This window comes from Tupaia chinensis, unplaced genomic scaffold (genome assembly GCF_000334495.1).
Source record: "Tupaia chinensis unplaced genomic scaffold, TupChi_1.0 Scaffold000624_1, whole genome shotgun sequence".
In the NCBI taxonomy this organism is placed as follows: Eukaryota; Metazoa; Chordata; class Mammalia; order Scandentia; family Tupaiidae; genus Tupaia; species Tupaia belangeri.
The window spans coordinates 618,432-633,053 of record NW_006160144.1 but is presented as its reverse complement, the minus strand read 5'-3'; the positions used below and the strand labels follow the sequence as shown (position 1 = coordinate 633,053).

Sequence of the window (14,622 nt, the reverse complement as noted above, 5' to 3'; positions counted from 1 at the left end):
CCCTCCCTCCCTGTACTTCTCTGGTCAAATTAAAAAGAAAGGAAGGAAGGAAGGAAGTTAAATAAAAATAAGTCTTAAAAAAAAAGTTCACAAGGATATGAGTTTGTCTTCTGTCAACACTTATTTGTCTTCTGTCTTATATTTGGTGGAATAAAATGTTCCAGTATTGCTGACATGCTAACACTTGCATTTAGGAAATATAAAGGAAGTTCTGATTTTTTGGCTATCTTATAGAAAAAGTATTAATATCTAGTTTACTATTACTCTAAGATGATAAAATATGCATTGAGTACCTTCAAATTGTGTAATATGTTGCTGGAAAATGGAATGTCTCAATGAACATAGAGGTATAGTTAGGATATGTTAAGAGATCTATTCAAACTTTATATTAACAATACTTGAGATATTTATGCTGTTTTTTTGAAATAGACTAATTTGGTAGAAAAACACACCTGCTGGCAGCTTCCATTTAGTTAGCAAGTAAAAACAAAGCTCACAAAAATATCATAAAGCAAAGACTATTATATATACTAAAAAATTGAAAGCTAACCTATTTCCCTTCCTGTATCTTCTTAGTATCTAGATGTAATATAAAATAACTTTGTGATTCTTTTTAAAAAAATCGAAAAATAAAAAAGGGTACTTTTAATTTGGCAAAGTCAGAATACTGCCTAAATATCTGGTTATATAGCTTTTGAGTTCCTTTGTTTCTTCTGAAAAACTTGTAGGAAGAAAGTGGAGTTAAGCCAAAATGTGTCAGGATGATGTGGAAAATAGTCAAGGTGAATATGAGAGACTGAATCTATAGGCTAGGAATTAGATAGAGGGAATCATAGATGTCCCTTGCTGTTTAAAGACTGAGACATTCTCTGTTTTGCTGGTGGTGCTAGATTTGATGCTCTAGGCTTGCTGATTGAAGTTAGGCTGAGGGAAGGCCATCCAGAATGACAGTGTATAAAAGAAGTATGGGCAATGGAATATACAAAGCCTTCCTTTTGATTCTGTTCCTTTTTTTCCCACCAGAGATAACTGACAGAATAAGGGGCAGGGCCTTCATAGTTACGGAGATACAAAGCCCTACAAAAAGAGAAAAGCTGTAATAAAGACATGTACTTTTAGTACAGAGTATAGTTTCTAAGAACTCAAATGTAAATTTTGAAAGCCGAGAAAGATAGAAGACAAGACATTATTATTTATAGCTATGTATTTAAACCCTAGACTGACTTTTATCTTCAGGTGATAATCCTTGCTTGCTATACTTTGTTCTAGTCTATGATCATAAATGACAAAACTACAATAAATTTAAATCCTTGTTCTTGACTAGCAAAATAAAATGACTTCTGTCTCCTGTGTTTGTCACTTTGACTTTGTAATTTAGTGCTTTTTATTCTTGTGCAAGAAATGGGTGTAGGGGCCAGCAGATGGCGTACTGGTTACGTGGCTGGACTTTCACATGACTGACTGCGGGCACCTGTATATGCGTGCCCAAGATCCCAGGAGATCAAAAAAGAGAGGATGGCGCTGTGGCCATTCCCCCCACCCCCCAGAGTGTGATTTCTTACTTTCTGTCTCTCTGTCTCTGTCTCTCTGGCGAGTGCATGTACCCCATAGCAAAAATCTCTCCTCCCAAAAAAGAAACAGGTGTAAATATATCAGAAATTATAGAATCATCAGACACTGAATGAAGTCTTTAAACTTATTTAGTACAGAATTTTAATTTTTAAACAGTTAAAAGGATAAACTATGACTGAAGCCTGTCTCTTATTTTTATCTAGAAATATGTCTTGGTTTTATATTTTAAGAATATGAAATGTATCCCATATTGATTGATAGAAATTGAAAACGTAACCTGACATCTGTAATCGTAAGACTTACTAATTCCATAAAATTCATCATTTGATTACTCAAAATATCAACAGAAAATATGATTTTTATGAGTACCTAAAATAATTTACATTTATAGATTGCTTTAGTGGTTCTGGCTTTTGCTTAGCGAGGCTGATCTATTAATAATGTTTTTCTCACAGAGGGTGGCAAAGTACAGTTTGAAGAATTTGCAAAAGTTGTAAAGAACGTGCATGATGCCTCTAGGTTTGAAGGTAAGAACTGGATGATTTGTGACCTAAGTTTACTTTGACTGATAGACTTCCTTTTGTTTCATTTTATTTTTCAAAATTTCTGGTTCTGCTGATTTCTGGTTAACATTTTGGCATTGATTTGTTTCTAGATAGGCAAAGTTTTGTTTTAGCTAAATATTGGTAGCTTCTATAATGAGAGGAAAAAACAGCTTTTTTTTTTTCCTAGAAAAGGAGTGTGTTAAAAGTTACTTTTAATCCCTTTTTGACTTCCTAGGCTTTATGGGAAGTCAATAACTGGTTTTAAAATTTTTCCAGATAGTAATAATCTCTATCTTTTTAAGCCTCAGATTTAGAACTCTATCTCATGTATTGACTCTATATTATAGAATTTCTTCTATATCTTCTTCTAGTACACATTTTTCATGTTCCTTTCTGTAGTTTTTTTTAAAAGAGTGACCACATGCATTTTGATAACACTATTTTACAATAACTTGATTTTCAATAATTGTAAAAATCAATGAAGATAATAAGTACTTGTAGAGTTGGCGTATTTTTTTGTTTGGAGAATATCTTTAAAATTGGCAATTACCTCCTTTTGGCCAGAACTGCTTTCTTCTAGTAATTCATCAAAATGATGAACACAGAGGGAAAAACAAAAAGTACCCAATATACGTTCTCGAGCCCTTTTAGAAAACATGGAGTAGTTCTTTTGGCAACATATGTATGAATCCACAAGAAAGGCGATATTGTAGACTTCAAGGGGATGGTACCATTCAAAAAAGAATGTCCCATGTGGTCAACCGCAGTCTGAGTCCTGGGCTTGGCGGCTTGCTTTGTCGCTTTCTCTCTCTTTTTCTCACTCTCACTTTCTCGCTCTGTCCCTCTGGTCAAATTTAAAAAATAAATAAATAAACAAATAAAGTTAAATAGAATAGTTCTAAAAAAAAAGAATGTCCCACAAATGTTAACATGGCAAAACTGCAAGAGTCTACAGTTTTACCCCAGCATGCTGTTGGCATTGCTGTAAGCATACAAATTAAGGGCAACATTCTTACCAAGAGAATTAATATGTGTATTGAGCATATTAAGCATTCTAAGAGTAGAGATAGTTTCCTAAAACATGTGAAGGAAAATGACCAAAAAAAGAAGGAAGCCAAAGAGAAAGGTATCTTGGTTCAACAGAAGCACCAGCCTGCTCTTCCTAGAGAAGCACACTTTGTAGGAACCAGCAGTTAGCGTAATGGCTATGTGCTGGACTCCCACGTAGTTGACTGCAGTTCGTGTCCCGGACCTGGTGGCTTAAAACTCACGCTGGGCGCGTACACGTGCATGCCCAAGATCCTGAGAGGAGAATGGAGGAGAAGGGATTGCGGCGTGACCATCCCCCCGGGGGGTGATTTCTCGGTTTCTGTCTCTATGTCTCTCTCTTTCTGTCTGGCGAGCACACGCGCCCTATAGAGAAAACCTCTCAAAAAAAAAAAAAAAAAAAAGAGAAGCACACTTTGTGATAACCAATAGAAAGGAACTGGAGCTTCTGGAACCTATGCCCTATGAATTCATGGCATAACAGGTATTAGAAATAGATAAACTCTGTCTGTAAAAGTGTTTTTATTAATTGAGTAGATTTGTGGTGATCTTTCCCCAAAAGCAAATTTTAATTGAGCTCTAATTCATTTTGTTACACTTTTATTCAACTTTAGTGTTTTTCTAGCTAAAAGATATAAGGTGGTTGGTTTATTGTACAGCAGATAAAACTCAACTGGTAGAGATAAAAAAACAACAATCATTTAACTTGAATAGCTATTAAAATGACCATTTTGTCTGTGACCATTATCTGGATAAGAAAAAACAGGGCCAGCCCAAAGGCCTAGTGGTTAAGGAAGCTCGATCCCACATAGACAACTGTGATTGAATCTTGGTTCAGTGACTTGAAAACCATGCCCAAATCCTGATAGGGCAGAGAAGTAAAGAAGGGATTGTGATATGACCATGCCTCATTAGAGGGGAGCTTTTTCTCCCTCTTTCTGTCTCTATCTCTCTCTTGTAAGTGCACATATCCTGTGAAAATTAAAAAAAAAGGAGAGAGAGATCGAGAGAGAAACAACAGAAATGTTTAGGAAGAGAAATTCAGAGTCATTTCTGTGTACAAAGAAGTAGAAAAATACTTTCAGATTTTCAGTATCCAGTCTGTTCTGGTATATGAAATTCCTTCTATTAGAGGTCTCTTTTAGGTTAAAGAAAAGTGTTTAATAATTTCTTATTAAAATAAACACATATGATTATCGATAGTACGTTAATTAGATTACCAATGCTGTAGAAAACAATGCCTGAAAGTAGAAGAGTGTGGGCTGTAGAGTGGGCAGATACGGGTTTTGGTCCTTCCACTTCTCATCTCAGTGATTCTCTAGGCCATTCTGGTTTCTTCAACTTTAAAATGTAAAGCTAATAAAATGATATTTCTCCTAGGATTATAGAGGTCAAATCCAGTAACACATGTAAAGCTTACTTGCTAGTATTGGGCACATATTATGTGCTTAGTAAGTAGTAGTAGTTATTTTTTTAATTAATTAATGAATTTATTGTTGATTGCCAGAGTGCACATGTGCTCTCTCCAAAGGGCAGGGGGTGGAGGGAGAGGAGAAAGCACCTCTCAGTGGGGTGTGGTTATTCCACAATTCCTTCTCTCCATTTCTCCGTCCTGTGGGGATCTTCCACATGCATGCACATGCACCTGGCATGTTTTTCAGGCCATTGAGGCTGGGATTTGAACCATAGTTGACTGTGGGATATGGTTCTCTCAACCACTAGTCTAAGGGCTGGCTCTATAATTAATTTTGAAACCAGAGAGCAGGGTTTAGAAGGATTCCTGTTTAAGACAGGTAACTTTTTATGAAGTTAAGAGGGAAGAAAAACATTAGAAATTAAGCCATTGAGCTGAATAGAGCAGATATCAGTTAGGTACTTGACCTGGAGGGAGTCACAGAGCTTGGGGGATGACATGGCCAACCAGTGCAGTATAACACCAATACCAATAAATGTTGAGATTGTTTTAAGTGCATTTCATACATAATCATATTTAATCTCTGCATCAATTTCGTGAGGTTAATATTATTCCTTTTTAAGTATAAGATTATTGAATTTTATAAAGGGGTTAGGTAGTTAATAATTTGTTCATGGTCATATAGTGCCAGGTCATTTTACATTTCTCATTATTCTGAAATTTATTTCACCTATATCATCTTATTTGCAACATTGAAGTTCTTGGACAAAATAACTATTTTGAATAATAGGCAGTGAAAAATTCAGCTATATAAATCATTTAGGTTGTGCCAATTTTTTTTTTAATGATAGAGCATGCATGTGTATGCACTTTTATGTGCATGTGCATGAGAGAGAAGAGAAGGAAGCACCCTCAAAAAGTCTTGTCAGGCTGTAATCCCCCTTCCCTAGCCCTCTGGCTCCTGAGTGCTCATACACATGCCCAGAGTGTTTTCAGGCTTATCTGACCTGTGGATCTGAAAAAACCTAAATAGGAAAAAACCAAAAACCAAAAAACAAACACACACCTAAAAATAAATAAATAAATCAGAGGTTAGTTTAGTTATCAAAAGCATTTTTCTGCTTCTAGATTTACAAGTTGTCAGCCATATAGCTTCCAGCATTCCTGAGCACTTGTATTACTACTGTGCAACAGCCACTGGGCTCGGTTATGCCAATTTTTACTAGCACCAGAAAAACACGATAGACCATGAGCTTTCTTTATGTGCTGCTACTGGCCATTGAATTCTCTGAGGGCTGAATTTCTCCTTATCTTTCCTCAATTCAGAATTTGGTAATATACCAGGGACTGCCATGACAAAATTCTTCACTGATGGCTACTGTTGTTTTTATTTTATTTTTTAAAAAATTGTTTATTCAGTTTTATTTATTATTATTTTTTAATTTGACCAGAGAAAGAGGAGGGGAGTGAGAAAGCAAGCTGTCAGGTCTGAGAATCAAACCATAGTCAGCCATAAGAAAGTCCAGTACCTTAACCATCATGCCACCTGCTGGCCCCACTACTGTTGTCTTTTAAATCAGAGGTTAGTGGGGCCAGCAGGTGGTGTGGTGAAGACACTGGATTCCCACATGACTGACTGGTTTGAGTCAGACCCAGTGGCTTGAAAATTTCTCTCTGGTGAGCACATGTGTCCTGTGGAAAAACCCAAATGGAAAAAAAACCCAAAAAACAAAAAACCAAAAACCAGAAACAGACAAAACACTTATAAATCAATCAATCAGTCATAGGTTAGTTTAGTTATTAAACAACTTTTTTTTTCTGCTTCTAGATTTACAAGGAGTTGTCTCAGCTCTTGATTTGCTTGAAGGTGACATGATACCTGGTGAGAAGTTGGAGGATTTTCTAAAACATATTGGAATTCAGGCACCTAAAGAAGAGGCAGAGAAAATTCTTCAGTCAGATTTTGTTTCTGGTAAGTATTTTAAGCATTATTCTCAAGTTTTTTTGTATTTGTTCTGTAGATGTACAATGCCCGTAGGTACTTGTTGATGGCTCTTTAAATACTGCCTTTGAAAAGGAGTCTCTCCACTTTTGCAGTTATGAAAATACTTTCTGACAAGTAGGTTTAAATTTTGTGGGGATCAAAAATCTCTCCTCACAGACATCTTGATTCAATGAGTGAAGAACAGCTTTATAATTAAAAATCTGTGAGTACAATAGAAATCTTAGCTTTGGCACCTTGGCCAAGTGAAGTTACTGGACCTTTCTTGGTACTTTAGTTTCATTACAGGTGGAATCAGAACTAGTATATCCAGAACCTGGGTCATTAAACAGCATGATGGGTGGAAATAAATCCAGAAGTATCTTATAAATAAAATGTTCAATAGATACATAAATGTTGAGTGCTTTTTTAAAATAAATCACAAATAGCCTTTTAATACTACTTTTTATTTGTCACTTTTCTTTTTTACTTCCAGAAGACAACATGGTGAATGTGAAAGATTGTATGAAGACTTTGAGGGACACCAAGAAATTTTCCAATTTTATTGGTAAGAGCTTTACAGTAAATTGTTAGAAGGCAACAATGCAGTAATGTAGTCAAATACTCATTAAGTGCTTAGATCTTCTTTATAGTATCTGTGTTAAATGTTTATTTAATCTGTACTTGAACATTTCCAGTTATGGGGAACTTACTATATTTTAATTTTTTTTAGAGAGGTTTTTATAGGGAGTGTGTGCTCGCCAAGAGTCAGAGACAGAGAGGCAGAAAGCGAGCAATCACCCCCCGGGGGGATGACCATGCTTCAATCCCTTCTCCTCCAGTCTCCTCTTGGAATTTTGGGCACACACACACACATACACATACACACACACACATCCAGCATGAGTTTTAAGCCACGGGGTCCAGGACTTGAACCATGGTCAGTCACGTGGGAGTCCAGTGACATAGCATTATGCCACCTGCTGCTCTCACTGTATTTTATTTTTAAGTTGAAGAATTGTACATTTGTGATGAAAAAGTTTGGAAAAAGTTACAAGGTTGTAATAATTCCAGTAGTTAAAATAAGATACTTTTATTATATACTAATGGCAATTAAAAAAAAAATGTCTTGCTGTAGGGTGTATGCACTCACCGTAAAGAGGTGGAAAAAGGGAGAGAAAGAGACAGATGGAGAAAGAGAGGGAGGAGAGTAGAAGTGAGAAATCATCTCCAGGGGGATGGCCATGCTGCAATCCCTTCTTCAGGGTCCAGGACTTGAACCATGGTCAGTCACGTGGGAGTCCAGTGACATAGCATTATGCCACCTGCTGCTCTCACTGTATTTTATTTTTAAGTTGAAGAATTGTACATTTGTGATGAAAAAGTTTGGAAAAAGTTACAAGGTTGTAATAATTCCAGTAGTTAAAATAAGATACTTTTATTATATACTAATGGCAATTAAAAAAAAAATGTCTTGCTGTAGGGTGTATGCACTCACCGTAAAGAGGTGGAAAAAGGGAGAGAAAGAGACAGATGGAGAAAGAGAGGGAGGAGAGTAGAAGTGAGAAATCATCTCCAGGGGGATGGCCATGCTGCAATCCCTTCTTCATCATTCTCCTCTTGGGATTTTGGGTACCCACACACATATGCCCAGTGTGTTTTTCAAGCCTCTGGATCTCGAATTCAAAGTATGGAGTTAGCAATATAGGATCCAGCACCTTAATGCCACCTGCTGGCCCTACTAATGCCAATTTTGAATGTAGCAAAATAACTAAATGACCAGAAAGGTAAAAGTATAAAGTTTAAGTTTCTTGTAACATCACTTTCTGGAATATGTATATAAAATTATATATATCATATATATATGTATATATATGATATATATAAACAGTATATATGTAATCAGTGTGTGTATATATAAATATAGATGGATGCACCGTTCACATGTGTGTGCATGCTCAAAAATCCATGTAGAATAGAGAAATGGAGGAAAATGGATTGCAGCATGACCGTGCCCCATTGGAGGTTACTTTCTTCCTCTTCCTCTTCCTCTCTTTCTGTCTCTCTCTGGTAAGTACATGCACCCTCTGGTAAACTAAAAAATATATTTTAGATTTACCTTTAGTATTTGTGTTGATAATTTAAAATTAATTTCTGCTTTATCTTTATTAAGTCCTTTATATTGTTCCATTATGCCTGTTTTATAGGGTTTCTTACTTATTTAAATTATTAATATACTAACAAAAAGCTAAAAAAATGAAAAAAATTCTTTTATTCCTTGCTAGGTAATAAACATATTTTGGATTCTCCTCTTGGGATTTTGGGTACCCACACACATATGCCCAGTGTGTTTTTCAAGCCTCTGGATCTCGAATTCAAAGTATGGAGTTAGCAATATAGGATCCAGCACCTTAATGCCACCTGCTGGCCCTACTAATGCCAATTTTGAATGTAGCAAAATAACTAAATGACCAGAAAGGTAAAAGTATAAAGTTTAAGTTTCTTGTAACATCACTTTCTGGAATATGTATATAAAATTATATATATCATATATATATGTATATATATGATATATATAAACAGTATATATGTAATCAGTGTGTGTATATATAAATATAGATGGATGCACCGTTCACATGTGTGTGCATGCTCAAAAATCCATGTAGAATAGAGAAATGGAGGAAAATGGATTGCAGCATGACCGTGCCCCATTGGAGGTTACTTTCTTCCTCTTCCTCTTCCTCTCTTTCTGTCTCTCTCTGGTAAGTACATGCACCCTCTGGTAAACTAAAAAATATATTTTAGATTTACCTTTAGTATTTGTGTTGATAATTTAAAATTAATTTCTGCTTTATCTTTATTAATTCCTTTATATTGTTCCATTATGCCTGTTTTATAGGGTTTCTTACTTATTTAAATTATTAATATACTAACAAAAAGCTAAAAAAATGAAAAAAATTCTTTTATTCCTTGCTAGGTAATAAACATATTTTGGGCTACTAGTTTCCATTTTAGTAAAACTTTGGTTTATCTAATAATTTTTTTATTTTTTGGGCTATTATTTTTATTTTAAAAATATTTCCAGTTGTATTTTGATTTTCTTCTTGATCTAAAAGATGTTTAAGAGAAAAATTCAAATTTCAAAGAAATTTAAATTTTATTACTGTCCTCTGTTTGATGTTTGTTTGTTTGTTTATTTATTTATTTATTTATTTATTTTTGAGAGACATTTTTACTATAGGGCACGTGTGCTTGCTGGAAAGACAGAGACAGAAAGTGAGAAATCACTCCCTAGGGGGATGGCCATGCTGCAATTCCTTCTCCTTCATTCTCCTCTCAGGACTTTGGGCGTGCATGCACATGCACCTAGCATGAGTTTTAAGCCTCCAGGTCCAGAATTCGAACCACAGTTGACTACATGGGAGCTCATCGATGTAACCATTACACCATCTGCTGGTCCCTGTTTGATGTTTATTTTTAAGTTTTATTTTATTCATGTATAGTTGGTTATTAAGCAGCAGAAACTGGACTAGAATTAGAACAATTGTTAAGGGATTTCATCGTTCTTTGAATATCACAGTGTACTTAACAAACTTAGATGGTATTACCTACTACATACTCAGACCACGTGATACAGCCAGTTGCCTCGGAGCTGCAAATTTGTACAGCATGTTGCTGTACTTAATATTGCAGGAAGTTTTAACACAGTAGTATTTTGTGTACCTAGAAAATAGAAACATAGAAAAGGTACAGTAAAAATACAGTATAAAAAATGGTATACCAGATAGGGCTCTTACCATGAATGGCGTGGTTTCAGGACTGAAAGTTGTTCTGGGTGTCAGTGAGTCAGTGGTGAGTAAATGTAAAGGCCTGTGACATTACTCACACCACTGTAAACTTTATAAACACTTCACTAGGCTACAATAAAAATAATTCTTTTGTCAACAATAAATTAATCTTAGCTTAGTGTAGTTTTTAAATTTTTTCTTTTGGTTTTTGCCATAGGGTGCTTATACTTGCCAGAGGAGATAGAGAGAGTAGTGAGATATCACCCCCCAGGGAGATGGCCACACCACAGTCCTTTCTCCTCCAGTTTCCTCCCAGTATTTTGGGCATGTGTGCACATGTGCCCAGCATGATTTTTTCAAGCTGCCATGTTCAGGATTCAAACTGTGGTCGGCCATGTGTGAGTCTAGCGCCTTAAGTGTCACAGCACCTTATTGGCTCCTTACTATAGTTTTTTTTTTTTTAAGAATTATTTATTTAATTTTATCTATAGATTATCATTTTTCAATTTAGGGAGAGGGAGAGAGAATGAGGGAAAATGAGAAAGCAAGCTGCCATGTCTGGGTCTCAAACCATGGCCAGCCACATGGGAGTCCAGTGCCCCAACCACCACACCACCTGCTGGTCCCCCTGCTTATTGTAGCTTTTAAAAAAATATATTTATTTTTTCCATGAGAGACAGAGAGAGAGAGAAAGGGGAAGAGAGAGACAGAGATGGACGCAGGCATCCTCAACAGGGTCTTCATACCACAACCCACCCTCAGTCTCAGCCAGGCCAGATCATGATTGTGTATACATGTATGCACATGCACTCCTGGTGTACTCAGGGAGGTCTCAGGATTGGAGCCCAAGGTCATTTCTATGTGGGGCTGGCTGCATTACCACTGTACCACCACCTGGCCCCTTACTATGACTTTTTTGCTACAAAAACCTTAGCATTTAAAAATACTTTTTGGCTCTTGTCATAACATTTAGCTTAAAGTACAAATTGTATAGCTGTACTAAAATATTGGGTCGTCAGAAAAGTCATGATGTATCTTTCCTATGTGTTTCTATGCAAAAATGCGTCACGACTTTTCTGACGACTCAATATTTTCTTTATATCCTTTCTCTATAAGCTTTTTCTATTTTAAAATCTTTCATTGTTTTTACTTATTTTATTTATTTATTTATTTATTTATTTATTTATTTATTTATTTATAGTTTGCTATAGGCTGCATGCACTTGCCAGACAGTGAGAGAAAGAGAGAGAGAGAGAGAGAGAGAGAGAGAGAAAGTGAGAAATCAGCGCCCCCACCCCCACCCCAGGGTGATGGTCATGTCGTAATCCCTTTTCTTTCATTCTTCTCATGGGATTTTGGGCAGGCACATACACATGCCCTGGCTTGTTTTTCAGGCTGCCGGGTCTGGGACTCGAACCACAAAGTCATTCATGTGGGATCCAGTGCCTTAATCACCACACTACTTGCCTTTTTTTTTTTTAACTTTTTAAACTTTTTTGTTAAAAATCACACAATTACCATAGGCCTACACAGAATCAGGATTATAAATATTATTGTCTTCCCCCCTGCACTTGTCCCATTGCAAGAGTCATGATGAACAAAGCAATGCAAGATTTAATCAAACACAGAGAAAATTATTCAATTGAAAGATGAACTACATGAGGCTGCTGCTGAAAAAGCACAATATAGTATTTTATAGTAAATTTTATATGTATTTTATATATATATGTATGTGTGTGTGTGTATTTGTGTATATATATGAAATATATTCTAAAATAACAATAAAAGTATGATGTGGTAAATATATAAGCCAGTAAGTTAATCAGTTATTATCCTCAGGTATTATGTATTATATGTAATTGTATGTACTTTTATATGATTGGAAGTGCAGTAAATTTGTTTACACATGCATTACTTCTAACACTTAAGTAATGTGGTTGCACCTGTGGCCTTACTAGGCTTTGTTATAATCTTATGAAACCACCATCATGTGTAGGATGTTGTTGATTGAAACATCATTATCGGATACATAGCTGTAATTTTAAGAATAAATGAAGGGTTATATATAAATATTGGGTTAATAAATAGAAAACTGTCAGAGTGAAGAAACCTCATCAAAATAGAAACTGGACTGCTTACTGCTTATTTAAATGGCTACATGTGGCTAGTGACTGCCATGCTGGACAGTGCAGATCTAAAAGAAGCCATCTGTTTTAGAGTCATGGTAAATGATTTAGATGTATGTATTGAATTGCATGTTGCATGTATTGTCTTTGTGTTTATAGCATTGAATAAGACCATGAATACATTGGACACCATGAAAGAAAGTTGTCAGCAAGATAAAGACAAATATTCAGATGTACTTGAAAACACCAATAAATTATATTTTACTGATGACGTTCTTCAAGAAATAGTAGATGACTCCATCATTGAGGGTGAGTTGATTGAGCAACCAGAAGTTTATAATAAAATTTTCTTTTGAATTTTATTTAGTTGTTTTTCTTTAAATTGAGGGAGGTGAGCTTTCTAGTCCAAATGTTTGATATTACTCTTCTAAATTTTTATTCAAAGTGTTCAAACTATTTTACCAAAACAAATTAAGTCTTAATAATTAGTGCCTAAATAATATCATAGACTTTTTGAAACATGGTTTACTCTAGACTAGATTTAGAACTATTCTTTAATATCCACAGAGATTTACTTATTACAAGATCAAATTCCTGGGTAATCTCATGGCCTGTATTGTAAAACTGGTCTCTAAGATTTATATATGTTATTGTATGGTTTGAAATGTTGTTTCTTGCTAGACTGATTTCATTTCAAAGTTAATCTCTTTCTTTTCATGTTTTTAAAAGATGCATAAAGAACTCTGTAGCTTTTTTGGGGGGACGGAAAAAACCCTTTGAGAAGTATAAGATATTGTTGAATAATTAAAGTATATTTGTTTCTGTAGCCTATTGTAAGTGTTGAATTGTTTGCTTTACTTGTGAAGAATATCTGATCCATCTATACCCTCACTTTGGATGGACTCAGATGGATTTTACCCATGTTTAGAAAACCATTTCCTGCCTTTAAATTTAGCTTCAGCTAAAAAGTACAATTAAAATTTCTCCCGGAGAATATTTGGCAATGTTTAGAGATAGTTTTGGTTGTCCTAGCTGATGGAAGTGGACTACTGGTGTCTGGTGAGTAGATGGAAAGGATGCTGCTAAACATCCTACAATGTGTAGGACAGGACCCCAGTCCCTAAATCATGATCTGGCCCCAAATGGTTTAGTGTTCAGAAATCTTGTTTTCAAGTTATCTTAAAGTTTCCCAAACCTTCTATTTTAAAGGTGCTTTTTAGCAGGTTAATTGTTCATCCTGCTTAGAATAAATTAAAAGGAAGTAAATAAATATAATTTACTTGTATTCTAAACTATTTTTGTTTTAAGACAAGATGTGAGCTAGTTGGAAATGATTCTAAACTGTTCTTTAACTGCAATATGTCTGTCTGTGCAAATGGACAGGTCTTACTTCTATCACTTGTTCTTCAAATAGATCTCTGTATTGATTTGCTTCTCTAGGAAGTGTGGGACAAATGGGTATAACTGCACCTCATCTTTAGGAAAAGCTCCAGGGTTATATAGTAGATACGTAGATAAGCAGATGTAGGGAGGACAATTCAGACTACTAATTACATGTATTATTGACTAGATAGGCTAGGGGGTAACCTGCCCTCTTGGGGAGAACTGAAGCAGCTAGGACATTAGAAACAGCTACATTTAAGGACCTGGTGGATCACCATAAAGAGTTCTAAGAAGTAAGTGAAGAATGAGGAGAGAATGATATTCTGGGAGGAAGATTTTTGAGAAGGGAATGGACATCAATGATAAATATTATGAAAAAATAAATATTTAATGTATCTATTTGTTTCCTTTCAAAATGAGTAAGATCAAGATGTCATTTCTTTTTTATTGTATTATCTCTTAAATTTGCAGATTTTAGGAAAGAGGCTTTGTCTTCAAATCTGAAATTACCAAAGGTAAATGGTGAGTAAGAACTTCATGCATGTGAAAAAAATTTCCATATAATAAAAGATACTTTAAGATCATTGGTAAATATCAATATGTCTCCAATCTTTATTTTGTCCACTTCAAATACAAATGGAAGGTTTTCCAAAATAGTAATCTGATCATGTTATCTTAAACATTTGCCATTGTTATTAGGATAATGACAAAATCCTGCATACTCTATCTTGGTAGCATATTTTATTCCATTGTCCTTGTTTTCTGT

General features: G+C 35.2%; 1 protein-coding gene across 1 annotated transcript in view; it reads left to right on the top strand.

Moving 5' to 3' along the window:
- Window positions 1-14,622, top strand: part of EFCAB13 (EF-hand calcium binding domain 13) — an 81,156-nt gene that overhangs the window by 52,934 nt on the left and 13,600 nt on the right. The window contains exons 18-22 of the mRNA XM_006159102.3: window positions 2,028-2,099; window positions 6,407-6,550; window positions 7,056-7,127; window positions 12,633-12,782; window positions 14,328-14,378. Of these exons, the coding sequence (XP_006159164.1) occupies window positions 2,028-2,099; window positions 6,407-6,550; window positions 7,056-7,127; window positions 12,633-12,782; window positions 14,328-14,378 (489 nt within the window). The remainder of the gene's footprint in view (window positions 1-2,027; window positions 2,100-6,406; window positions 6,551-7,055; window positions 7,128-12,632; window positions 12,783-14,327; window positions 14,379-14,622) is intronic.